This window comes from Chionomys nivalis, chromosome 22, assembly GCF_950005125.1.
Source record: "Chionomys nivalis chromosome 22, mChiNiv1.1, whole genome shotgun sequence".
Classification (NCBI taxonomy): domain Eukaryota; kingdom Metazoa; phylum Chordata; class Mammalia; order Rodentia; family Cricetidae; genus Chionomys; species Chionomys nivalis.
In genome coordinates, this window is record NC_080107.1 from 18,768,268 (window position 1) to 18,795,422 (window position 27,155).

Sequence of the window (27,155 nt, forward strand, 5' to 3'; positions counted from 1 at the left end):
CGTTTCTCCCCTAGTTGCTTTCATGTCAGTTAAGAAAATTCGTACTATCCTCAAAGACACTTCTAAACAAAAACTGGTTGGCTCTGACACAGCATGCGCTAAGGGTAGCACTGTGTGTAGTGGCATAGATTCTTCATGCTTCATTTTTAAGATGTAAGAAGTCAGGAGCATATGTCCCCATGTATTAAAAGTAAAACCAAACTTATTACAGATAGCAGGAAATATTACATTGCCCTCTGTCAGAGAAACTGATTGTGAAGTCACAGTCAAAGTACAGAAGGCAAAATACCTGGAAACATCCCACTGTATCTCTTCTCCTACGACACATTTGAGGGTCCTGCATTTACACAACTGTGAGAAATTAAATATACATAAAAGTCCAGAAATCCTAAAGTCAACTTTAAATGGCCTATTATTTACAAACTAACAAGAGTCTTTAGTGTGTTTCTAGAAGAGTGACATCCTCACCGTTTAGGTTACCTTTTGCAATTTCAATAATCATAGAAAAATAAGATAACTAAATAGGCAATACAGACAATTAAATCGAAATGGCTATATGCATGTGTCTATCTATTTAGATGTTTATGCTTAGAGAAAAGGTTAAACTCCAACCCCCAATACGTCAGAATTGGAAATCCACCATCCCTGGCTCACACATCTCTCCATACAGCTATTCAATGAAGCTCTGTAACTCCTTGATGTTAATGAAGGGGCTCACCTGACAACAGGAGCAGCACGTGGGCAAAAACCCTGTCCATTTTCCAATTGTGGTGCACAGTAGGCAGGTAGAAGCACGCTGTATGTCTACTTACTATATGTTCAGACTGACAGAAGCGAGCCTGGGTTTTAATATACTGCCCTATGTGTAATGAAGCTACTTGGATTAAAGGAGTGATAAGAACATATGTTCTTTCCTTTGTAAGAAGGAAAAATTTGTCTAAAAATAAGAAGGGGACATGATAAGGAGGATTCAGAGCACAGGTTTCCTAGCATCCAAAGGACAGGCCGATCTAGAGTCAGAAGGGGTCCCTGAGTTCTCCGTGTCTTGCTAGCTATTCTTCTCACTGTTTTAAATTACAAGGAAATTTTAATCTAATATATGGAGAGATGTCTTGATATTGTTCTAAATGAGAAATGAGAATGGTATTCATTTAAAATGCTGTCTGCATTCTCCACCTCACAGACGTTCTAAACATCTGCATTGGACCCCAGCATAAGTCCATACTCTCCAGACATAGTGTAGAGGATACCTAAGCCTTAGGCAGTTATTTGAGGAAGCTTAACTCACTACATAAATGATTGCATTAAAACAAACAAAAGGGATCTTTTCAAGCAAGTACCAAAGTAATAAAAGAGCCACGGATGAGTTTTATAATTTTAACTGGAGGATGTGATAATCAAAAGTAGTTTGGAATTCTGAGCAATGGGTTCAATTTAGAGATTATTAAAATCAAATCCCTATCAAATTTACAGAAAGCTGTTCATGAAGCAGGACAAAATATATCCATTTTAATTTGTCAAAGATAAAAGGACATTTTTAAAAAAGCACATTTCTCATAAGTAGTATTTATTTTGTTTGTTCAATTAGTACTATCATAAGATTACAAGTGAACTTGATGTGTATATTTTAATTAAGGAAATAATCACAAATTGATTTTGTTATTTTTTTAATTGCACAGAGTTTAAACTACCTTGATAAATTCTACTTTCTTCCAGGGTAAATGCCTTTTCTGAAAATAAATATATAACTTTAATATGTATTTGTTACTTTCCTTTTTCTGAGTGCATGCCTAAAATAGGTTAATGAGCACAGTCCTTAAAAGACATTTTCAGTGGACCAAATCGAGACTCCCACAGCATTGACTTTCCCTGGATGTAATTTGAAATGTGTAAACTGCCACTCAAACTAGAAGTGCAATACCTGACATCTCATCATTTGGCAATCTGTTAGATAACAGCTGAATTAATGCACTGTTGTTGAACTGGCGCATCTCATAACAGTACATATGTAACAAATTTTGTATGATACAAAACTTTACAGCAAGCTATTTGAATGTTTATTAAAAAATTCTCAAAATGACATGGAAACATGTTTACTATATAAATAAAAGCACTTATACATCACGAGTATCCATTCTTCAATAATTTATAACAACATACCGTGGCTTCATTTTCCTGCAATGGCTTCAGATTCTGTACATTCAATGGTTCGGCTAATATTCTTTCAGGTTATCAAATATGTGGTCATGAAACACAATCAGAGGACAGTTTGTGTGGCGTTTTCATTAGTCAGTCTTTATAAAACTGACCAAATGTATTTGATAGCAAACTATAGAGAACCAGTGTCAAAATGATTAGGCATCACTTCTTTACCTGAATCTTTTCAAGCAAAAGCATTTTTACATTTTTCTGTAATTATAAAAGAGGTTTGCCTGTTAAAAAACATGGCGTTTTCTTTAAAAATATTTAATTTGGTCACCAGTTAAAATAAAATTATATCTATTTGCATTTTTCTTCAGTTAGATATATATTCAGTTAAAATATATGACAATTTAGTGATCTGTCAAATCTTCATTAATAAAGACAGGTGTCTTCCACATTATAAGGGAAATTAACTCTGACACCTTATACCAGAAGACTTAGTGCAAAGAACTTGATGAGTACTTGAAATCTCTATAGAAAATTTCACCAGAAATGCTGCTAACAGGGTCCACAAAGGAAAAAAAAAATCAAAACACTTCTTGGTACACACACACACACACACACACACACACACACATTCATGCCATTAATCCAACACAGAATTCCTGAACAGTAGCGGGTCACATGAATTTTTTCTCATTTTATAAACTGTCGCCATCACCTAGAGGCGGCACGGATTTAAAGAAGAAACAAGAATAAGTGTTGACACTTCACTAAAATGTGTCATTCTCCAAAACTGGTTGATTTTGAGAAAGAGGACATTTTAGGTTATCTATGCCATTGCTAAGAAAAGAGAAAGATATCTTCATTTTAAAATTTTAAGGCAGGCACACGTCTACACACCTTGAACCTCCATACACAAAGTGGGCAAGACAGGAGGACGATAGGTTTGTGACCTATTAGGCCATCTAGAAAGATCCTGTCTCACAAAACAAAGCTAAGCAGAAACAAAGATGTTAAAAAGAAAAGAAAATAGGAAGACAATAAAACATTTTGTAGAAAAATAAACAATGAAATAAAAAAGTTAAAACAAAAGCCAGGCGGTGGTGGCGCACACCTTTAATCCCAGCACTCGGAAGGCAGAGGCAGGCGGATCTCTGTGAGTTCTAGGCCAACCTGGTCTACAAGAGCTAGTTCCAGGACAGGAACCAAAAGCTACGGAGAAACCATGTCTCGAAAATCCAAAAAAAAAAAAAAAAAAAAAAAAAGTAAAACAATACCTACTACCGTAGGCTGACAGACTCAAATTCAGATAGTTTTTGGAGCTACAGATTTCTTATTCATAGGCCAAGAACATGAGGTTATGTTCTCCGGTGGGGTAATCAAAGCCAAAGCCAGCAAGTGCGCAGATGTCCCCTCTAACTGATTTACTTCCAGAAACAGCCACAGACGTGAACAAAATCAGAAGTACAACTTGTAGCCTTTAGATAACATGATTAAATTTTATCTAGACTTTTGTTACTTGGCTTCATAGACAATCTGTCACGTAACTACATTTCTATACACTATTATTGTTAAAAACGAAGGCTCAGATGCGCTGATAGCAATCAACTACATATCATTAGCAACATTTCAAGATGGCGTGCATATATCTGCAACACCGTAACTTTTCCAAAAAATAATATATCCCAAATAAAAACGTTATTGCATTGAACTGTGCTTTAAGGTAAATTAACAGGAAGGGATACAAAAAAGTTCATCAAACTTCTAGTTTTAGGTAGTCCAGTCTGTTTCAGTGAAGCAGAAGGATTCTTCAGTATTCACCCTTTCAACGCTACGCTGTCAAATGGTCATAGTGCCCTGCAGAAACTAAGACACGAGGGGCGTTATCATAAGGCAACAACAGTGGTTTTGTTTTAAACGAACTATATTCCATGAGAACATTTACTATAAAAAAGGAAACTGTTTAAGACTTATAATTCAAACACACATATATATATATATATATATCGATAAAGTATTGTCTACCACATATCTTCCATTAAGAAATATAACAAATCCAGAACAAACCTTGTAAAGCACTGAAGCACACATGAAAACCACTAGCTTCAATGAGGAACACCTGGAAGTGGGTTCACGGGGAGGGTTTGAATTGAAAGAGGAGCAGCTTCATATTTTGTCACTGAAAATATTCTCTCTCTCTCTCTTAGGAAAAGAATTCTACAAGTTAACAACTCTTCATGAAAATAATGCTAGTGCTTACCATTAAAATATTGGAAAAGTAAACTCCAAACATGTGTCGTGCGATTTTTACAGTATAACAACAATAACCTTACATTTGCATTAGTGAGGAATGTGGGAAACAATGTAGCCACCCAAAGTATTATTTTCAGGGTTTGTGCTCTGGATCAATTACTGGTTTTTCAACGTTTTATTGCATCTATATATTTATCAATTAATTGTGTGCATGTGTGTGTATGTGTGTGTACACACTTGCATACATGTTCATGACCTCATGTCATGAAACATATGTGGAACTCAGAGGACAGCTTTCATGAGAATGTTTTCTCTTTCCATCACATGTGTCCCGGGACTAGAACTCGGGATATAAGACTGGTGACAAACATCTACATGTTAAGCTACCTTGCTGGTCCCATCACTTAATGTCTTTTCAATAATTAACAACAAAGTACAAATGTTACAGTGTATTCAGAATACTTACATCCTCATACATGAAGTTCACAATCCCTTGTTGCAAGTGATCTCTTCGCCTAAAGAAATCTTGACACACAAAAATGATGTTTTAGGATTATAATTGAAAACCCATTAATTCCCAGTGCCAAGCATCTCCTGGTACTAAGACTGCTCATATCTTAAGTGTCTTAACATTCTAAGAACCGTAAATATATAAATCTTCTAAAATTCAGAGATTCCAATGTTTCTTTACTTATATTAATATTTTAAATCCTTGAGACTACTTAGATATCATAGTAAATAGAGAAGAGAAAACACTTATAATTTGCTAAAGGAAACAAAGACACTATTCAGGAAAAATGGCCACATAAACTGAATGCACATTTAGATGCTGAATACCTGTCAGAGCACGAAGTTTCACACAGCAGGCAACATAGTCATCAAAGAAGATTCTGCCATTCTTGCTGTAGCGTTTAACAATAGCAGCTAGTGTCTGGGGACTCAACCTATAACCTAAGGAAAAAGATTGACACATTAGAAACTTCAAAAGTTAAATACCATGAAATACCCAAAACACAGCTATTAATAAAGTCATGAGAAAAGAAATAACTTTCAAAATTCTTTCTACACAAAATATATTCTAATTATTTTTGGCAGGACTGAGGATTGACTATAAGTGCTTACACATGGGAAAGAGGCAAGAACTCTACCTCTGAACCAAAGCCCTCAAAAGCATATTTTTAAAACACAATAAATTAATATTAAAAAATGCTAAGACAAGAGATTTATTAATAATTCCACCAAGTGGTACAGAGCTGACACAATTCTAACTTTGTAACACAATCGATTCTAAAGAAAGAAAGCAATTATCTCCTCTGGCACCTAAAATATATTTATTTTTATGCCAGGCAAAGGTGGTACACTCCTTTAGGAGGCAGAGGCAGGCAGATCTCTGAGTTTGGAGTTTGAGGCCAGCCTGGTCTACAGAACGAGTTCCAGAACAGTCAGGGCTACACAGAGAAACCCTGTCTTGAAAATATATTTATGTTAAGTTTGGTGTTAAGTTTGAAGGATTCGAAAGAACTTAAACCTTTGATTACAGTTTGAGGGCGCACACACAACACAGCAATTGTTTGTAGGTCAGAAGGCAACTTGGCAGGAGTCAGCTCTCTCCTCCCACCACAAGAGCCCTGAGAATCAAATTCAGGCCATCCAGTTTGGCACTAGGTGCTTTTGCAGGCCCCAGAATAATCTTTTCTTACACTCGAATGCTTGGTTGACCCCTTTGAACCTTTTTACCTTTGGGGGGAAAATATACTACACTAATTCTTTAAAATTATGCTATTAAAGGTTGAGTTCAATCAATTATTATTATGGATCTACTACTAAACATTTATATAGCCAGGATTTTCCCTAGATATGAAAACAAAATGCCAAAGCCGGGCGGTGGTGGCGCACGCCTTTAATCCCAGCACTTGGGAGGCAGAGGCAGGCGGATCTCTGTGAGTTCGAGACCAGCCTGGTCTACAAGAGCTAGTTCCAGGACAGGCTCCAAAACCACAGAGAAACCCTGTCTCGAAAAACCAAAAAAAAAAAAAAAAAAAAAAAAAAAAATGCCTATTTATATAACTAACTTTAAAATCTTCACTAGTTTGAGCTCTTTGGCATATAATTTAAACCCATGTGCCTTGAGCTTACATTTTAATTTTCAAACAGATAATTTTTATGTATATACATTTTGTTTATAAATAACCTACACAAAATTATAAGATAAGAAAATTAAGAAAACTAATTAAAGTTAGGCAAAACTTCATAAAGTATGGCCTACACTTACAACTCAGGAGATGGAGGCAGAAGGAACTCAGTAAATTAGAGGCAGGCCTGGACTACATAGCGAGTTCCAGATCAGGTTGAGTTACAGAGTGAGCAGACTGAGAATCTGTCTAAAAAATAAAGAGACAGAGAGAGGGAAGAAGGGAGGGAGGGGAGAGAGAGAGTGGGGGGGGCAGATAAAAGAGGGGAAGTAACCACTCTTTGCAAGTGAACCAAGAACCTTAGCCTATAAGATGTACAATAAAAATAGTTACACCTTTTAAAGTAATCTTCCCACTTTGAAGTTTTTCCATGCCTATCTCATGTGTTTTTAATTGAGTGAGAACAAAGAAGGAAAACGAAACAAATTATTCTTTCGGTTGAAAAGCTAGACTCCAATACAAACATGTGTGGTTGACTGACATAAGTCTTTCATGAATAATTAAAGAGTCCACCAAATTACAAATGAATAGAATGCAGGTGGTAGACGCTAACATTAGAGATGATAATTATATGCAAGGAATTAAGAATGAATGAAAGACTGCCTTTGGAAGAAACCTCAGACAAATTTACGGACTGGAGGCAGGGCTCAGAGACACTATGCTGGTCTCAAACATGTAAGACTGAGGTTCAATCTTCAATACGACAATAAAGTGAAGAAATAACAACAATAATGATTGTATTAGTGTCTTGGATCAGAATTTACTAACAACTGTGAGCCCAAATTGAGGAACACACTAACAGAAAACTTAATAAATTAAACAACTCAGATTCACAGTTTGTAAACTGAAAAGATCACTCAGTGGTTAAGAACACTTTCTGCTCTTGCAAGAAGAACTAGGTTCAGTTACTAGCATGCTTATGATAGCTCACAACCTTCTACAACTCCAGTTCCAGGGAATCTGACACCCTCAGAAGAGGGTTCCTAGAGCAACAGGCACACACATGGTACACATACAAACTTGCAGGCAAACACTCAAGCTCATAAAATAAAATAAACACATCTTTTTTTTTATTCTTTTTTAATTGAAATTTCCAACTGCTCCCCGTTTCCCATTTCCCTCCCCCTCCTCCCACATATTGCCCCCTCCCCCCGCTCCCCTCCCCCATCCCCACTCCACTTCTCCTCCCCCCAGTCCACTCCCCCTCCCTCTCGATACTGAAGAGCAGTCCAAATTCCCTGCTCTACAGGAAGACCAAGGTCCTCCCACTTCTATCTAGGTCCTGGACCTAAATAAACACATCTTTTATAAATATAAAAAATTCATAACTTGGTCAATGAGCAAAGATGATTCTCCTGGATTCTAAAGGATGCTCTTACCCATAAGAGTGATGGCTTGGCTCAGCTCATGATGTTCTACCGTGCCACTTTGGTCTTGATCAATAGTCATGAAGTTCTGCTTCCAAGCATTCAGCGCTGCCCAAAGCTCCTTGAATTCATTGAACCCCATTTTTCCTGTATAATCTCTCTAAAAGTTTTATTAACAAAAATAAGTTTTGGTAGCCAAGAGAATTTATCTGATCCTACACCCCAAATCACTAAAAAGGACGTATTCTGGTATAGTTAGCTAGTAGAATCCAGTCTACGAATAGATTGCTGTATGAAAACGTAATTATATAGGATCTCACAAACTTTAAGCAGGATTTTACAAAATACAGTGAGATCTAAAATAACTGACTTAAATGTTAAAAAAGCAATAACTCTATATTTATAATATAAAGATATTTTCTATCTTTATTCAAGGATACATCCAACATGGCAATCATAATTCTGCAGGTTTCCAGACTGAAGGCTGCAAAAGATATTCAGTTTTAAAATATTATATTATTCTCAGTTTTATCTATAAAACATCAGGATAATCTTCAGTTTCAAAAAACTTTTAAAATTGCAAACAATATAAAAATCACGATTTTATATTTATTTTAAATGTAAAATATTTATATGCCAATATAAATATTTATACTAAATATTTATTGGCTGTTAAACACTTAGAATGATAAAAATACAAGAGCTAGTTCCAGGACAGGAACCAAAAGCTACGGAGAAACCCTGTCTCAAAAATCCCAAAAAAAAATAAAATACATTTTAAAATGACTGCCTCCAAACTACTGACACTAACTGAGGTCAGTGACCAGGTAAGCAGTTATGGAGTAGCGTAAAGTTAACATGATAAACACATTACAGGCACTTGGCTTTGCCAGGAGTCTGGGCAGAAAGTTGGTTTCAGTCTTTAAATCACCAGAGACAGAGAGAGGGGGGTTGACCTGGATATCTGCTGTGTACTCAGAAGCCAGAAGCTGTGTAGGGCTTAGAGAACAGGTGAGGGAGTAACGTAAAAGGACGTCAGGAAGGCAAAGACGGCCAAAGAAATTCTTGAATATTACACTGTAAACCAATGAACTTCCCTGTGGTGATACAGCAGCAAAGAAAGTGGAACACTTCCTCAACCTGAACTCTGCTTTACAACAAAAGACTCAAGGTGAAAAGAGATCAGGGTATAGGTGAATCACGTGAGGGCTTAGGAAGAGATCTGGTGGGGAAGCGTGAGCCTCTGAGATGAGACAGAGCTGTCTTCTCTTCAGAGAGGGGAGAAAGGAAGACCACTACAAGCTATGTGAGATAAGGAGTTCTGGGGCTCGTGTCTGCCATTCCTTGGAGACACAATCTCTCTCACAGCAAACCCACTGATCCTCTGGCTTCTAGTCTCTTTCCCCCATTTTTACAGGCAACTGATGAATGCAGAGAGCAGGAGCAGTCTTTCCATGGGAAGAGCTCATCAGTTGGTTATACAGTACAAAAGGTCAGCCCTGAAAACATCCATACAAGCAACACCATACAGACTAAAAAGGATTTGTTTACGAGTCTAAGAATATATATGTATATGTATATATGTATAGATGGATTTGAAAGACAGAGCAAGGAGGAGTACATGGGAAGGCTTAAAAGGAGAAAACAGAAACAGGAAATTATGCAGTTATATCATAAATAAAAGGAGTAATTAATAAGAATGGGGTTGCTAGAAACATTGACATTTCCGTATTTACTTACAATGAAGACCCTAGAAAAAAAGTTCAGTCTTTCCAACCTTTAATACAATTATATTCAAATAGTTGGGTTTATTTATCTAAAATAGGAATATGTTAGCAAAATTCAGGTAAGTTTATAGGATTCTTTTATCTCCGTGATATTAAATAGTGAAAAAATGATTTAGATTCACTTTATTTTATATTTCTTGATAACATTTTGAAATCCTTAAAGCCAATTAAAGGAGACAAATTTCAAAATACCTAAAGAAAAAGCATAAAATATTCTGCTCGGAACGAGCTGATTTTCTTTAGCTGTTCTGGGTGGTGTCAGTGTTAGGGCTGTTGGTTATGGCGTGCTAAGAACGACACTCAGCAGACCCTCAGTGAGGGCTTGCTGGTCAGGCAGTGTGGGAGCAGCCCGTGGTCGCTGTTATACAAAACACCCAAAGAATGGAGCAAGTGGTGGCTGGTCACGTTCTGTCTGCACTCAGAAGCAAAGGGACATCAATGCTTTCTACTGTTCCTCCTTTCATTAGGACTCTAGCCCATCAGGTGTGTCATTCACACCCAGCGTGGGTCTTCCTAGAAATGCCCTGAGACACTCACCAGGCTGTGTGTCCAAGGTGACCCCAAACCCAGCCACGCTTGAGGTGAAGACTAGCCATTACAGTGGGTTACATGCTTTTACACAAACACGCCAAATGGACAGCAGTTCTAATTTTAAAATAAAGGAATCTGAGCCAAGAAAACAACGGTTTTCTGAATTCCTAAAGGTAGTAGATAGAACCACCCAAACTGGGGCCTAATGTTCCTCCGTAAGTAAACTACTGGGAATTGAAGAAAGTCACATGAGAAAAAATCTGTAGCATGTCATCTTTTTTTCAGTTTGACTTGGTTCACATTCAGGAAGTGGGATAATCTAACCAGATTAAAACAAAAATTAAAAATTACATCAACAAATAAGTATATCCTAACCTCAGGATAGGACTAGGTATTTAAAGAGTAAATATTTTTATAAAGTAGAGAGACAGACTTTTCATCCAGAAAATGACACATTTTTCTTCCTCCTTACAACCCACTGGAGCGAACAGATTTTTTCTTTGGGGGGGGGAGGGGAGGTTGGTAAAGTCTTAAACCTTTAGAGGAAAAGGAAAAAATAGAAAAAAAAAGTTATTTTGCAAGTTAGAAAGTCAAGGGATGTGGCTATTTAATGTTTGTGCATAAAGAGAAATGCTGAGAAACAACTTAGTTACCTTGGGAAAGATGCCAAATGTCTAAGAATTTGGCAGCTTCTGAACATGTGTGAGAAGGTGGAGCTAAAAACAGAGCTGAGGGAAGGGCTATTTTAAGAGCATGTGAAGACCCAGTCCCTCTCTGCCTCTATCTGGATGACTGTCACACCTACCCTCTCACCCAGCCGGAGTTTCGCTTTCTGGAGATGTTTCTAGGACACTAGGCACAATGGAATGAACTACACCGAACATGAGCCGCTCAACTAAAAATTTGCATAGACTTGGGAACCATGAAACAACAGAAAAGGCAGCCCAAAGGGAACAAAGGAAATCTCCCATGACAGTGACACCTGAACCACACAGTCCAAATAAGCTGATGAATAAACATACTGCTGAGGAAGGAAAGGCCACGCAAGAACATATTAATAGCTTCAGAGAGATCATAGAAAGCATAACATTTGTGAAAACGAACAGAGGCTCTTAGAGCTTACAAAACACACCACCAGAAATGAAAGGCACAGAAGGTTTATAAAAGAAGGCTGAGGGCATTTCATTAAAAAGGAGAACAGACGACTCAGCCCCAGGAAACACAACTGAAGAAAATTTCCCAGAACAAAAAAGTACAAGCGATTCCAGACTGAATACACCCACACAGTTCCCCATGCAAGACCACAAGGCATGACACTGTGAAATGTCAGAGCGGCGGGGACCTGTGAGGGACAGGATGATCCCTGAGCTTCAGAAAAGGAAAAACAAATCTCAGGAAGGTGAGAAAGAGATGGCAGCTGAGGCTGGGAATCCTTCTGAAAATGTGTGTTGATCTGTATGCTGTGATTACCGTTGGTTAATAAAGGAACTGCTTTGGGCCTATAGCAGAGCTATAGGGGAACAGGGCTAGAAGGGGGAAACTAAACTGAATCCTGGGAAAAAGAAGAGCAGAGTCAGAGAGAAGCCATGTAGCCCTGCCAGAGACGGATGCAAAAACTTTAGCTGGTAAGCCATAGCCACGTGGTGATACATAGATTAATAGAAGTGGCTTAAATTATTATGTGTTAGCCAATAAGAAGCTAGAGCTAATTGTTCGAGCAGTGGTTTAAATAATATAGGTCAAGTAGTGGTTTAAATAATATGGTTTCTGTGTGATTATTTTGGTTCTAGGCGGCCAGAACGAACAAGCAGCCCCCTCCAACAGTGTGCGAAAATGGCAAGAGAAACAATGGCAGAAGCTGGCAGGAGCATTTAAAGCTCCCAGTCCCTTTCCTGCCTCTGTCTAGGTGGATGCTACCTATTGCTCTATGAAGAAATTCTTTTTAAATTATTTGCAGGAATGGGCTATAATGGAGAACAGTCCTTGAAAAGCAGACATTCAAATGACTGAGACAAAATGAAAGTATTTTCAGACACTTAAAGTCTCAAAAATTGGTTGTAATCCATTCACCTTTTCATTAAAAGCTACTTCACTCATAAGTGGTTTCTAGACATAAAGCAAAGAAAAGAAAACCAACCTACAGTCCACAACCCCAGACAGCCTAGACAGCAAAGAGAACTGTAAGAGAGACATGCATGGATCTACATAGGAAGGAGAAAAAGACAAGACCTCCTGAGTAAATTGGGAGCATGGGGGTCACAGGAGAGAGTAGAAGGGGAAAGGGGAGGAAGAAAGCAGAGAAAAATGTACAGCTCAATAAAAACAATTAAAAATTTTCAGTTGCATAAGTATATAGAGTTTGTACAAGAAAAAAAAGCCAGTTAATGCAATGTGATGTCTCAATGCAGTAACAGCTTTAAAACATTAGACAACAGAGAAAGACTAGAACCGGGAGAGCGGAAGGAGCTGCAGAATGCTGGTGAAAGAATGAGACCCACCCATGAAACACAGAGCCTATAAGGAAGCCCTGGGGAAACCAGAGGGTTGCGATACCGAGCTGCCAGGTCCAAAGACAACACTGATTTTCCAAACTCCAAAAGGCAGCGCATATGTCCGGAAATGACAGTCTGGGTTTAGCTGAAGCTGGACTATAGAAGGATTTCTGACCCTTAGATAAAAACCAGCTATGCTTCAGGAACTTCTGAAACATGTTCCCATTGGCCAAACAGAGTTTCTTCCCTTGTCTCTGGTAGAAGGGACATGGCCGATTCTCCAAGGACATAGTCCCGTGGTTGCCTATCAGAGCACATGCTAGCCCCCCAGGCACCTACCCTGCCTATTCACAACTACCTGCTGTAGCTTTCCGGGGCCCTTCTCACCTCCCCAGGCCTCTCTCCTCCCAGATACCCATCAGTTCTCCATATAAGTACAAAATTTTTCCTTCTATCCCCCCCATTCTGATATCTCCATTACCATCCCCCAGGCCTCCATCACCCCACCCCTTATTCTGTAATTTTTCTACTCTTTCTATTCCCTGCTATTCTCCCATCCCTCACAAACAGCCCAGGACCATGTTCAGTGTCTTTTCTTTTTTTTCTCTCTCTGCTCTGGACTCTTCCAGATGCCTCTGGATATTTTCTCTCTCTTATCCACAATAAAAATCTTCCCTTAATGAAGCAGTCATTTCAGCCGTTTCTTTACTGGACCCCTCCATCCACTAGCCACTGTGAATTCTGGGAAAAACAAAAGGCTACACAAAAAAGAAACAAGACACAGCTATAAGCAATATGTAGACAATAGAGATAGGTACATGCTGACAATGGTCCCCATATTATTATAATATGTCAGCAGGGTAAATGGTGCAAAGTTTTCACATGAAGAGATGGAGTGGTTTTAAGGTCGCAAGACAGTAAAATACTCATTTTTCATCGCAGGACATCAATTGATAATCACAAGACTGCCACTGCATAGTGGTAAAATGAAGGTCGAGAAGGAAATTTTGAAAATAGACACTTTTGACCATTTAAACGATGTCTCTCCTGAGTAGTTAATGCCAGGAGTGTGCGTGAACAGTTGTTTCTATGATACCGTGTACAGAAGAACTATCTGATCCCTCAAACTTGGTATATCAATGTAGAGTTTATAATATTTATGATTTTAGGTGTGGGACTAAAATGCTGGGAATGGATTTCAACTTCCCCTGTGCGATGAGGAAGGGAGGACAAAACAACCCATGGTCTCACGTGCATAAGTCCCACTGATCCCAGATTGGGTCAAGCATCTCTGAAGCTCCTCCGCATCCACCTCACCATCCTACAAAAAAAAAAAATTAACACATTGATGTGGGTTTTAATGTACAGTGGTACCAAAGGAGATCAAAAGCTTCACTGGGTGCTGCTCTAAGGCCACTCAGAAATACCAATTTTCAAAATGGTATAAACCACAAAATTCACAAGGTAAATATTGCCAGCCAAGGCACACCATGGACCCTGTAACCCTATTCCCTGCGTCTGAGATGCAGAACAATGTCCTTGTCTTCTCATGGTCAAAACAATGCAAAAATGCTTGGTTATTTTACTCATGGTCATCTTTGCCATGCTTCCTGAGAGCATCTCGGTGCTCCTTTCACAGTCACATTGCTGTACCTGGAGGGTGCTTCCCAAATTAAAAACTCCATAATTATCCTTAAAACTATGGTTGAAGACAAACTGGCATATTTTTGAGTGAGGCTTCCTTAAAAAAAAAGTATTTCTCCAATAACATAGACATCAGAAGGTCTTTCTGTCACATTCCGCTCAGGTAAACACTACCAATAACTGTCTATCCTGAAGAAACCATTCCAAGCCAATATTATGTTTCAAGAAACATAAATTATGAATAGCTGCTTGATGCACTGTAAGCAGAAATGAGCAGTAAGAACTGAGGGGGTCCCTGTAGGTGTCATGCAGAGAGGTAAACGCACAAAAAGATAAGAAAACCCAGTGTACATTATTTGTCAATCTGGATCATAGTTTGGGTAGTCCAATAACAGGTGGTTTATTCCCAATGTATTGAAGCCCAGTATAATTTGGTAATATATATCTTAGTGTAATACAATCCCTCTTGCACAAGGAAGCGTAATTACATGGAAACGCAGCTGAGCTGAGGGTACCTGTCATTTCATTTCTTCCAAGATGGGCTCTAGAGATAGGCTACCTGCATTAACTTAAGGACTTAAGGGCCTGGCCTGGTCTTGGTCATTTGGACTCTTAGCTGCCTCTGGCTCTAGTTGTGGGCGCTTCAGGAAGCCTCTGGCTATAAGGGTCACTTAAATTACTAGCCACTCTGGTCTTGGTTGTAAGAGCTCTATATGGTCTAAACCAGCAGACTGTTAATCACTTTCAAATCTCAGCTTTCTGGATGCAAGAACAGGTTTTTCACCTTTCCCACTGGAAAGGGCAATCAGGTGTGCATAACATTCCTGATTTCTCTGGAGATCTGTAGGCTCAACAACCTTCCTGCTGTGCTCCCAACAAAAAGCCTCTATACCCAAATCTGACAGCTCTACAGTCAGGACAGGGCCTTGAAAGTCCAAACACCAGGTGTGGTCAACTACTGCACAGTAAAGAAGTTTCTGTAGCCTTTTCTCCTCCTTTGGATTTTAAAAAGTTGTCCTCACACACACTGACAATAACAATCATAACTGTTTTACTCTTTAACTTGGAAGTGGGAAAATACCATTCTTCCCACTAACAAATCAGTGTGCAATATTCAGGCAGCACACGGACACACAGAATTCTGTAAACAGGAAACACAGCTTTAAAACCGTCCAGAAAAAAATGTGAATATATGGAAAATTTCCACCACTGTAATTAAAATCATAAGAAATAAACTCTATGCAGTCGGATGTTTTCTGTCCCAGCACCACCCCCTCTTGCAACTTTCGCACACAAGTCCACCTACTCCCACAGAGTACGGTTATCAAATAGTAAATATGTATTACAAATATATATTGTTCATGGTTCTAAACAGAGAAGACAAACTTTGCAGGGCATGGAGTTACTTTAGTAGCAGACCTGGTTGAAAAAGAAGCCTAGAAAAAAGTATGGTGAATTTCAGTTAAAGAACATAAAACGTGTGTGAGGGTCTTATCTGCTCTGTGGAATGAACATTAAGAAACGGGTCTGATTAAATAAGCCTGAACTTGGTCCACCACACACCACACTTGAACTATGCACAATGGCCCCTGCTTTCTTCACTGCTGCTCTGCATAGATACAATGTGTACCAAAAGGAGTCTGCGCTTTATAATTAGAAACATGTACCCTGCCTATGAAAAGCTACTGCTTCACCCATTGAAAACGCAGAAATCTGTCTGTTAACTTCGTCAACACATTTGACATTTTATTTGCTGTAAGTTTTACTTCACTTTGAGATGGGGATCTTATTATTATGGTGCAGGCTAGGTTCCAATTCCCAGGCATGGTGGTCATCCTAGGCCAGCCCGCTGGGCAGCTGGGACTGCAAGCAATCTCCTGCGCCCTGATGACAACAGGAGCAGATGTAGATTCTTCATCTTACGAAGCTTTTGGAGAAATAGAAGAAAAGCCCTTTACGTACACAATCCTGTCTTTCAAATTTACATTTTCCACCCAATTATCTCCTTAAAACATGCAAATTTAACCATGACAAATTAATCGGTCTATATTTTACTGTTTTACAAATGTGAAGTCATCAGACAGGCTGAACAGGCTCTGTACATGTAAGCAGAGTCGGCAAGGAAGTGAGGCAAATGAGACAGAGCTGTGTGTAAGCACTGGGTCAGACCCTGTCTTAAAAGCTGAGAAAAATTGAGCTTTTGCTCATCACACTGTTCTTAAGCCACTTTAATTAAAAAATTAAAGCTTCATTTGTTTTTATTACTAGTTTAAAAAAATACTTTTAAGTTGTGCATTCAAGACAAATGACTTAACAATACAGCAACAACTAAAGGTTACACCAGAAGTTCACATTAGATGACCTTCTATGGCAACTAAGAAGAGTGACAACCTGACATAAAACTAGCCACACAACTATCTTTGCCATATCCTGAATCCAAGAATCAGACTTTAGATTTCTTGCTCTTTTATTTCAAATATTTATTTTTTTATAGAAGAACCATACTATTAAATTATGTAGTCTTTTGTCACAACACAGTTTCAGTCAGAAATGGATCACATGTAAGGTAGAGGCTTGTAAGATGACAATGGAGCTGAAAAGGTGCTATCACCTAGTATGTACTGTGTTTGCGGTGAATGTCTACCAGAGATGAATTGTTAAAGCCTTGGTCCCCAGGCAGATGGAAATAGAGAAGGTAGGACCTATAGTAAGGTCCTTGGTCATTGTGGTCATGTATCTGGTCTCATCCTCTGCTCTTTCTGCTGCCTAATATTCCAGACCACAATACTGTCATCAAGTAAGGCATAACTGTGACTTTTTAATTTTTAAGGTCTACTTATACATACAAGATAATTATAGTATGTTTCATATTGTAGCATTTATTCTCAATGCAACAGTCTACCAGAAAACATTTAATTCATTTTTTGACAAGGACCAAAAGAAGATAAAAGGAAAAATAAAAATTTGGGAATATGATATTTGAAAGAAACGGGCATTCTTGATATCTTGCATCTTTGTTTACAGTCGTGTTTCTTTGATCTCACGTATTTGCAGCATCCACAGCACATGGAAGAACGATTATGGACTGAGGGTCTTGTGACAAATCACCATACAAAGTAAGGTAGAGAATTTCTTTATGGCAATATAAAGGCAAGACAAAACTGGGTTTCTATGATCTGCCTGACAGAATAGAAATTCTGACTTCTATGTCTGACTAGGCCACAGATTTATGAGCCAGGAAATATAGATGGAAACACAGACATGCATTTATACAATATAAAGGTGATCATAAACACATGCATGTATCCATACATAAAATACACTTGTGATTTATGCACAATCTATATAGGTCCATCTTTTAATATGCATAAAATCACATTTGTAAATTCTCTAATACTAAATATTTATTCAGCTTCTCTTTCATACCACATGCAGTCAAAACCAATACAAGTAAGGTTAATACTGTGTGGATTACTTCAGTTCTGTGCCACAATACTACGTAAAAATACAAGAGGCTCTGCTTTGATTCCCAGTTTAAATGGACAGGGTCCATCACGGTCAGGAAGGTATGGTGACTTGGGCTGCATCCACGGAAGAGGAGGTTGTCAAATGGCTTGTTATATCATAACAAATCAGGAAGCAGAAAGCTTTGGGTAGTAGACCTTTCAACTCCTACTCCCGTGGCCCTATATCTACATCCCAGCAACCTTCAAAGCAGCTCCGTAAACTGCAGGCCAATTGGACAAACACATGAGCCTGTGAAGGTACTCACGTTCAAATTGCAGCAGAGGCACACGTTTTTAATTTCACTTCCAATTTTACAGGAGGTTGTGTAAAAAAGTGCTTACAAAGAACAAACTGTGCAACAAAAGTATCAGCAGTGAGATCAGTAGCGACACTTCCCAAAGACTGCAGTCACATACTGTCAAAGCAGCTCAGACGGAAGTCATCCACCTGAACCGGCAGGCCAGAGAGCCCTCTGCTGTCATGATAAAGCTGGGTTGCAATATTTACTCAAATTTATTAGAAGCTAACATGTTAACAGTATAGCATACCATTAAGAAAACATTTGCTTTCATTTTTTTGTCTAAAAAAATTGAAGAAGCCTCAACATGATCATTTTGATAATCTTTCCTAGAAAATGTGCCATCAACTTAAACCATATATCACTAAAAATGATATAACCGCATTTCTGAGGACACGTGCAATTTCTCAGTTGGAATAGATGCAGGACAGGGGCGCTGATCTCCGATCACATCCCTTGCCATATGTATGTTTTAACTGAGATACACGTTATTTACATTTAATGGAACTGATGCCAAAGTTGAAAATATTGTACCTGTGAGTAATACGATATGAACACACATTATTCACGTGTGAAACTATCAACAGCAAAGTCAATAAAGTTAAAAAAAAATGAAGCAATTATGACTACTCTCATCTTTGATCTTGAGAACAGTATTATTCTACCTGAGTTTAAGATATAAGCTTTATAGACATTTTAAATGATACACTAAGTAGGAGCAGTTGGCACGTCTCTGAAACAGTAATCATTTATTGACTAGTATTTGGTAAAAGATTTATCACCTCACCTGTCCAGCAACAGCTGTGAAGAAAGACCACATAGAGTCATCAGCAGGGGCGTAGCTGTCAGAGTAGGTCACGTACCCCGGGTAACCACCAGCGAACACATTGGGACCTGGCATCGGCTGGCCCATTGGCATCTGCATCCCTGGGATCTGACAGCCAAAGTTTCCAAACTGTTGAGGGAAAAGATGAGGTTGGTAATAAAAAGTTGAGCTACAAATCTTAAGTTAAAAGAAATTGTTTATTAGAAATCAGCTAAAATCAAAGAAATCTAGTGGCCAAACTTTCCAAACATATAGTCACTAAAGTTTCAACCACAAGATGCTAGAAGGTCTGTGTTGAAACAGCTCGTAAGCATGTTACTCAACAGTAAAAGAAGTCTAAATGATGTTTCACGCCTCTAATGCCTATAAGGGCTGTGTGTGTGAGCAGGTACCCACAGAAGACAGAAGAGGATGTTTGATCCCCTGCAGCGGGAGTTACAAGTTGCCTGATGTCGGTATGGGGAACTGAGCTTGGTCTTTGTATGAGCACTATACGCTCTTAACCACTGAGCCTTCTTCCCATCCCCTAGTATCTAAGAACCTTTAAAATACTGGTTCTCAACCTTCCTGATGTGCGACTCGTTAATACAGTTCCTCATGTTGTGGTGACCCCAACCATAAAATTATTTCGTTGCTACCTCATAACTGTAACCTTGCTATTGTTGTGATTTATAATGTAAATATCTATGTTTTATCTATGTTTTCTGATGGTCTTAAGCAACCTCCGTGAAAGGGTGGTTTGATTCCAAAAGGAGACGTGACCCACAGTTGAGAACCAAAGCTTTAAAAGACTGTGTATGACTTTAAGCAAAACTAAAAGCAAACATAAACAGGAAGTAAAACCTAGGGTTTCACCTATAGTAAACTAAGAAATACATTTCTGGATTTATGCTTAGCTGAAAATCGGATAAATACAGCCAAACTATGACCTAAGCATGGGAAATCACAGAGCTGAGGCACTCTCCACTGTAAGAGATGTAGCTTTTTATTTTTTCAAAAATGTGACCAGAAGAAAGTAACAGGATGATTCCAATCAAAGTCCTCTTCCAAGACAGCATGAAGATCTACCACACTACTGATGGGCAGCTAACCGGGGCCTCTGCGCAGCCTGAGCATATTCTAAGTACTTGCCACCCTTTATGCTGATTCTCACCGGTCTGTGAGACGTGAAAGTAGTTTGTTCCTTCTGCCTTTGAGGATCTGAAACTTAAAGGATTCCCGAAGGGCCAGGTATTCAAACATAGAGTGACCACTGAAGCCATCCACGGCTGTGTGTCTTATTATGCCTATGGAGTCTCCCTTTTCACTTGGTATAGCTATGAATGCCTTAGGAAAGCACTTTACTCTGCATTTGTATGAGTCCAGAGAAGGAAGACACATCACGGCTGTTTGTTCTTCAATTTTGAACAAACTGTCTTGCCCTGCCTTTTTGCAGCACAAGCAGAGGCTGGCAGATGGCAGAGAGGGGGAAGAATTACAAGAATGAGGAGGAAGAGAGGCTAACTTTGGAACCTGCTATAGAATATTCAGGCATCTCTGGGCTGCGGTAAAATCTAAGGCATGAAGGATGTGCCAGGACTGTAGGAAATGCACTTGGGAAGGGGATCATGCAGCCCTGAGCCCCAGCTCTATTTACCAGGTGGAACGAATTATCAGAATTGGCCATAGTGCTTTTAGATCCAACAAATAACAGATGGGTGTTACTTCGAACTCATTAGTCCCTTATGTCAACACTTTTAAAATTTAACTTATTTTGATTTTATGTCTATGCGTGTTTTTAGGCAAAGTGTATGCAGGTTCTACATGTGCGGTGCCTAAAGAGGCCAGAAGAGGGCACTGGATCCTCTGGAACTGGAGTTACAGTTGTAAACTGCCATGTAAGTGCTGGGTATCAAATTGTAATCCCTCTGAAAGAGCGGCCACTGCTCTTAACCTGGGAGCCATTCTCTCCAGCCCTCCCAACACTGGCAAATAAACCAAGTTCATGTAGTATTTGATAAGCTTAAGTCACCATGTGTGATAGCTTAGGCAAAGAAAACCACTCTACAGAGATACCCCAAGTACAATCCACCAAGAAAAGAGAAAAAGAGGGGAACAAAAAAACCCTTTAAAGGTTTTGGGAAAGAAAGGAAAGAAAAAAAAAAAAAACTAAAACCAAAGGGAGATGCCAGAGGTGGCAAGGAGTGTTCCGGTGCAACTTTTCCAGTCGACAGTGCCATCAAATAACCGAATCCAGCACCTAGGACTGGGAAAAAATCCAGTCATTACGGAGCTTATTAATGACAGGAGGGAAACTCATGTGCTTGAACTTATTCAAGAGGCCTATACATATACCACCACCATCAATCAAAGAGTTGAGTCAATTAACAGAACTTTATTTGTACAGGAACAAATACAGACTCTCACAGCAGAGGGTATGTTTAGCAAATCTCCTACACTGGCTCTCAATGGAAGTTCACTGACCAGTTTAGCCTGATTCTTGATAACTTGGAGAATGTTTGCGGATGCTTGGTTTACAGCATAAGAAACTGAGGGGAATTCTTTCAACAGTGTCTAAGTCAAACTCGCTCAACAAGCTATATCTTTGTGGAAAGGATATCAAAAATCTGCCTGAACTCATCCATCTAGTACTCAAGAGAACAACATCCTAAACTAACTGTTGAAATTGGCAAGCGCTGTAACCCCGTCATGCTGCATGTACTCATAATCAACATGAACACTTTCCAAAGGAGAGTGGAAACTATATCCAGATAACCAACCTCGCCTTGCAGCACAACGAACAAGCAGACCTCCCACACACAACAGAAAAGCTGACCCATTTAAACCCTCTTGGCCTGAGATACAATAGATCACCGGGAATACCCAGATCATCAGTCAAATGCCATAAATTAGAGGATTTAAAATTAGAAAACAGTAACTTCTACACTACACCCGAGAGTCTTTTATGCAGTCTCGTAAAATTGAGTAGCTGGACCTTAGCTAGAAATCACTTCCAATTATATCCTGTGGATGGTCCATCTCAGTTTTCCACAGTTCATTCCCTCAACATGAAACACAGTCGAGTCAACAAGGTCTTATTTTGGAATTCTCTTCAGAGCTAAAGTGCAAATTAATTGAGCTGACTATGGAGGACAATCAGTTGACAGCACTTCTTTTAGATTTGGAACTTAGGCCAGTATGTTAGAACAGACTTAAGGCACTAGTTAGCTTACCAAGGTTCCAGTGGACGTGTCTGGGTTTGGGTTTTTGTTGTTGTTGTTCTTTTTGTTTTTTGCTTTTGTTTGTTTGTTTCTTTTTGAGGTTCTACTATGATGAAATAGTCTTGCAAGGATGCTTCCTCACAATCTTGGAAACCTTAGGAAGTTAAGAGAATTGGATCTAGAGAACAAATTGGAATCCTTGCACAACGAAACTGCTTATCTCAAAAACATTTTTAAAAAAGTTTTTGTTGAAACTGGACTCTCTGAACATAGCGGACAATGAAGGCTGATGAGAAGCCAAGGACAATGGCACTAGGTTTCGATCCTAATACATGAACTGGCTTTGTGGGAGCTTAGCCTGTTTGGATGCTCACCTTCCTGGACCTAGATAGAAGTGGGAGGACCTTGGTCTTCCCGCAGGGCAGGGAATTTGGACAGCTCTTCAGTATCGAGAGGGAGCGGGAATGGAGTGGGGGGGGGAGAAGAGGAGTTGGGATAGGGGGAGGGGAGTGGGGGGAGAGAGCAATATGTGGGAGGAGGGGGAGGGAAATGGGAAATGGGGAGGAGGCGGAAATTTTAATTAAAAAAGAATAAAACAAAAGTTTTTGCCAAAACACGAACAAAAAAAAAAAAAAAAAAAAAAAAAACAACCAATGGACCACTCTTCCCAGCAGGACTGGACACCTTACCAATCTCTAACATCTTGTCCTTAGAAAGGACCTGCTTATCTTCCTGAAGAAACTGGTATCCCGGAGAAGCTGGCACTGTGTTTGAATAGCAACCCAAACCTGCACAGCCTTATCTTTGAGCTGGTTCTCTGCAGCAAGCTTTCAATCCTAAGTACTATTATCACTTAGTCACCTTCCACCACAAATTGTTGCTGGAGGACCTTCCTTCATTCTTAAACATGCAGGTCCATATTAAGCCATGGTCTGATACAAACTGCTGGCTCCACACACGGTTCAAAAACAGACTCTGATTAATGTTTCATATCAACATTCTCTATCTATATATGCAGACATTTATACATGGCAGATTTATAAAGACTGTATTAGTTGTTTCTGTAAATAGAGGAATCGTAGCCATTTATATATTTCTTAACTATTAAAAAAAGGCTTAGCCGGGCGGTGGTGGCGCACGCCTTTAATCCCAGCACTTGGGAGGCAGAGGCAGGTGGATCTCTGTGAGTTCGAGACCAGCCTGGTCTACAGAGCTAGTTCCAGGACAGGCTCCAAAACCACAGAGAAACCCTGTCTCGAAAAACCAAAAAAAAAAAAAAAAAAAAAAAAAAAAAAAAAAAAAAAAAAAAAAAAAAAAAGGCTTATACAATTTTTCTTGGCTAAATTTTGATGGACATTTTCCTGTTGCACAACTTGATATTCCAGTCTGTTTAAAATGTTGCCAGAAAATTATAAAGTTATTAAATTTAAGGGACAAAAAAGTATAGTTAGGTATGTTTTTCTTAGAAAAACAGACCAACATTTTTATTGCAACTATTCATATACATATATTCCCCTTATCAACTGTCAGATCTTTTTAATAGAATAAGTGGAATCTTTCCTTATTTTGAAATCTGAAATTTACATTTTACATAGTATTTACAGTTGGAGTAATTGTCTGAATTTTCCATGTTTTGATTTGCTATTTAATCAGTCAGAGCTAGAGTTTATATCCTCTGTTAAATATTCTGCAGCAGTTAGTTTAAATATTAAAAAATACTTGTTTCTTGAAACAATTGGCAAACTGAAAACATACACTCAGAAATGGAAAATTCCACTAAATTTATTTAAGGGATGGATTGTGAAACAAGATTTCTGAAATGAGTCTTGGAGTGAAAGGCATTGAAATCTTTCCTGGTATAAGGATATTTTAACTTTGGGGGAGTGGAAACTTTCAGGGAAGAGGACATTTTTGTTTTCTTTCCTGGAAATTGGAGATCCACAAAAATTTAACTGGGAAAACTGGTAAATAAATTAATTAGACTAAACACACATTCTATACATGTATCTATGATTGTGTGTGTGTGTGTATGTGTGTGTGTCATAAACCACAGTGGATAACTTTAAAAACTTCTCCCTTGTACAATCAGATGAATGCCTTTCTTTAACGACTGCAGTGTATGTATGTCTCAAAATTATGTAACGTGCACTATGGTTTTAAATATTGACCGGCCTTGTGCTTCTTTCTCTTCTAGAGTTTCTGCTCCTGAACTATGTGTATTTTTCCCCAAATGTGGGGCACCCAGACTCAAATAGTTCAGTTTGGCACCATTACTTTTTGTTTATCAAGACAGGGTTTCTTTGTGTAGCTCTAGCTGTCCTGGCGTTCACTCTGTGGACTAGGCTGGGGGCTCAAACTCACAGACAGATCCATCTGTATGTGCCTCCCGAGTACTGGGATTAAAGGCGCATGCCCCCACCATCCAGCTAGTACCATTATTTTAATATCATCTTCCTTTTGCGGGTAGATAGTGATGCAGTTAGGAAAAGAGACGCATTGCACAGATGCCACTGGTAGTTCCATGGAAATATGTAAGATGTACACATACTCTTTGATACAATTTTATTTTTCCTTCTGCTTTTAAGACTAGCGAAAGTGTAAATGTGTTGGTTTAAGTCACTTTAATTATTGAGGAAACCCACAAAGCAACTACATCCTAGATGTCCCTAAAATACATTTCTCATATATTGAATGATTATTACACATAATCACACAATTCTGTCTGCTTGTTTTGTTCCCCTTCCCCATTTTGTTGGGCATTGTATTTTAAAAAGCTTCTAAAAATTAAAACCATGTCAAGATAAAAATTTGGTCCTTTGTTTTTCCTGGCCCTCAACCTCAGGACTGGGTTTGAGATAAAAATCTGTGTTTATAATTGACAAATTTATAAGAATCAACTAAGAAATGAATGGCAGGTGAAGACAAATACAGGGCTTGAATGTGCTATAAAAATATTACAGGTGTTCTATAGATTTTTATCAAGTCATATTCTTTCTTCTGTAGTTCGTCAGTTAAAAATATTGTTTATAAAGTGAATTTGTTTATTATAGAACTTCTACATAGTTCTTCATAGAGCTTATGCATATATGTGTTTTTTAAATTATTTTCATACCCAAGTGTACTTACATATTAAGACTACAGAACGTAAACTTTAGAGGTAATAGTCTAGTATCTTTTCTGAAGGACTCCAAGTGCTAGAAGGATGTGGTGAGCTACCAGACTCAGCCGGTTCTAGCTGGGTTTGATACTAATTTATACAAAGTCTCTCTCAGGTACTTCAGACTAAGCTCTGGACAGGGGTGACCTTGGAGTCCTGGTACTCCTATCCCCGTCTCTGAAGTGCAGGGATTTCAGGTCAGGCTACCAGGCCTAGTTTATGTAGTTCTGGAAATCCAACCCAGGGCCTTGAGCATGCCAGGGAAGCATGCCAACGACTGTGCTACATCCTCAGCTATGTTTGATAAATAATCATTGAACAAAGGAAAATTTATTGGAAATTCATCTCCTAACGTCATGAATTTGCGTACGTTATTAGATAAAGATGTACAATCTAGCAGAGAACATTTTCTTCTTTTGATTTTATGGTCATTGGTGTTTTGCCTGCATTTATGTTTGTACAAAGTGTCAGATGCCCCGAACAGGAGTTACATACAGACAGTTGTGAGCTGCCATGTGGATGCAGGAAACTGAACTCAGGTCCTCTGGAAGAGCAGCCAGTGCTCTTAACCACTGAGCCATCTCTCCAGTCCCGAACATTTTCTATTTTGTTAAATCAAACAAGTATGAAGGTGTGGACTGAAAAATATTACCTTAAAGATATTCTCGGTACATTTAAAGAACTAACGGGGAATACGTATTGGAAAGTTCATGGTCTTAGATGGAGTTCAAGCAAATCAGTTTTGGTAATGTGTGTGTTGAAGCTGAGGGCTTGGAACTAAGAATTTTAAAAATAATCATCACTCTCAGGGGTAGAAATTGTCTGAGGATCATAATTCCATGCCAATGTCAACTCCTATTTAGCTGTAACAAAACATTAATTTCTCTTTTTTTTTTTTCAGGGAAAAACAAATAGGAATAGTCATAGAAAATATGCTTTCTTCTGTACCACTGCAGGGACCACTGCACAGCCCCATTTGATAGCCGGTTTTACTGTGCACGTCACTGATGGGCGGAGTCAAAGTTTGGCTTCTTTCAAAAGAGGAAAGAGTTACTCACAAGCTGCAATAGCTACACGTAGGTCTCAGAGGTACTGAGTGTAAAGCTACGTGAGAGGAAATAACCCAGCCCCCTCCAAAACCAAGCCTGGAAAATCAGATTATGCTTGTTGCTACAGTAAAGTTTAAGAAGCACTGAAAGTACGTCTCAATTTATTCATCAGCAACTTAAAAGGCAAAAAGTGGTTATAAAAAGCAATTATAAAAAACTCAACCCGGGATGAGAATCGCTAAAAAAACCTGCCTGGTTTGGGGGATAAATCACAAAAGGTCACTGGAACAAGACGTGGTATTTGGTTCCTCCGTTCTGAAAACAAAATTTACAAATCACAAACACTTTGCATCACTAGCTGTACAAGGACGATCCCGATACTCTGGATCAGACTCCAGCTCGCGGTTCTCCCCGGGGCGCAGGGCACCTCCCAGCCCCGTCTTCTCAGCACCACGCAGAGTCCCGGCGTCGCCTGGTACCAGACAGCGGGCACTGTCCGGCCCTGAGGGTGACCTCTGCACCGCGACGCGGCTCGCAGGATCGCCACGGCTCGCGAGGACTTACCGCTCCTCCGTACCCCGGGTAGGCCATGGCCAGCCGATCAAGAGTCACGAGTCGCCGGTAAGTCAACGTCAGCGCTGCTGCGAGGAAGGCCACAGGTGTGCGACAGGTGCTGGAGGTCTGGACGCCGTGTCGCGCGCCTCGGC

The 27,155-nt window shown here is 39.1% G+C and overlaps 1 protein-coding gene and 1 pseudogene across 1 annotated transcript; one reads left to right on the forward strand and one right to left on the reverse strand.

Moving 5' to 3' along the window:
* Positions 1–27: 27 nt before the first annotated feature.
* Positions 28–27,155, reverse strand: Gca (grancalcin). The gene is made up of 8 exons (XM_057754564.1): positions 27,013–27,155; positions 19,004–19,171; positions 14,019–14,088; positions 8,398–8,441; positions 7,970–8,117; positions 5,236–5,349; positions 4,865–4,923; positions 28–4,011 (listed from the first exon to the last, which is right to left on the reverse strand). The coding sequence occupies exons 1-8, from the start codon at positions 27,037–27,039 to the stop codon at positions 3,985–3,987; spliced, it is 657 nt and encodes a 218-aa protein (XP_057610547.1). The 5' UTR covers positions 27,040–27,155; the 3' UTR covers positions 28–3,984.
* Positions 21,161–23,178, forward strand: LOC130864327 (leucine-rich repeat protein SHOC-2-like; annotated as a pseudogene).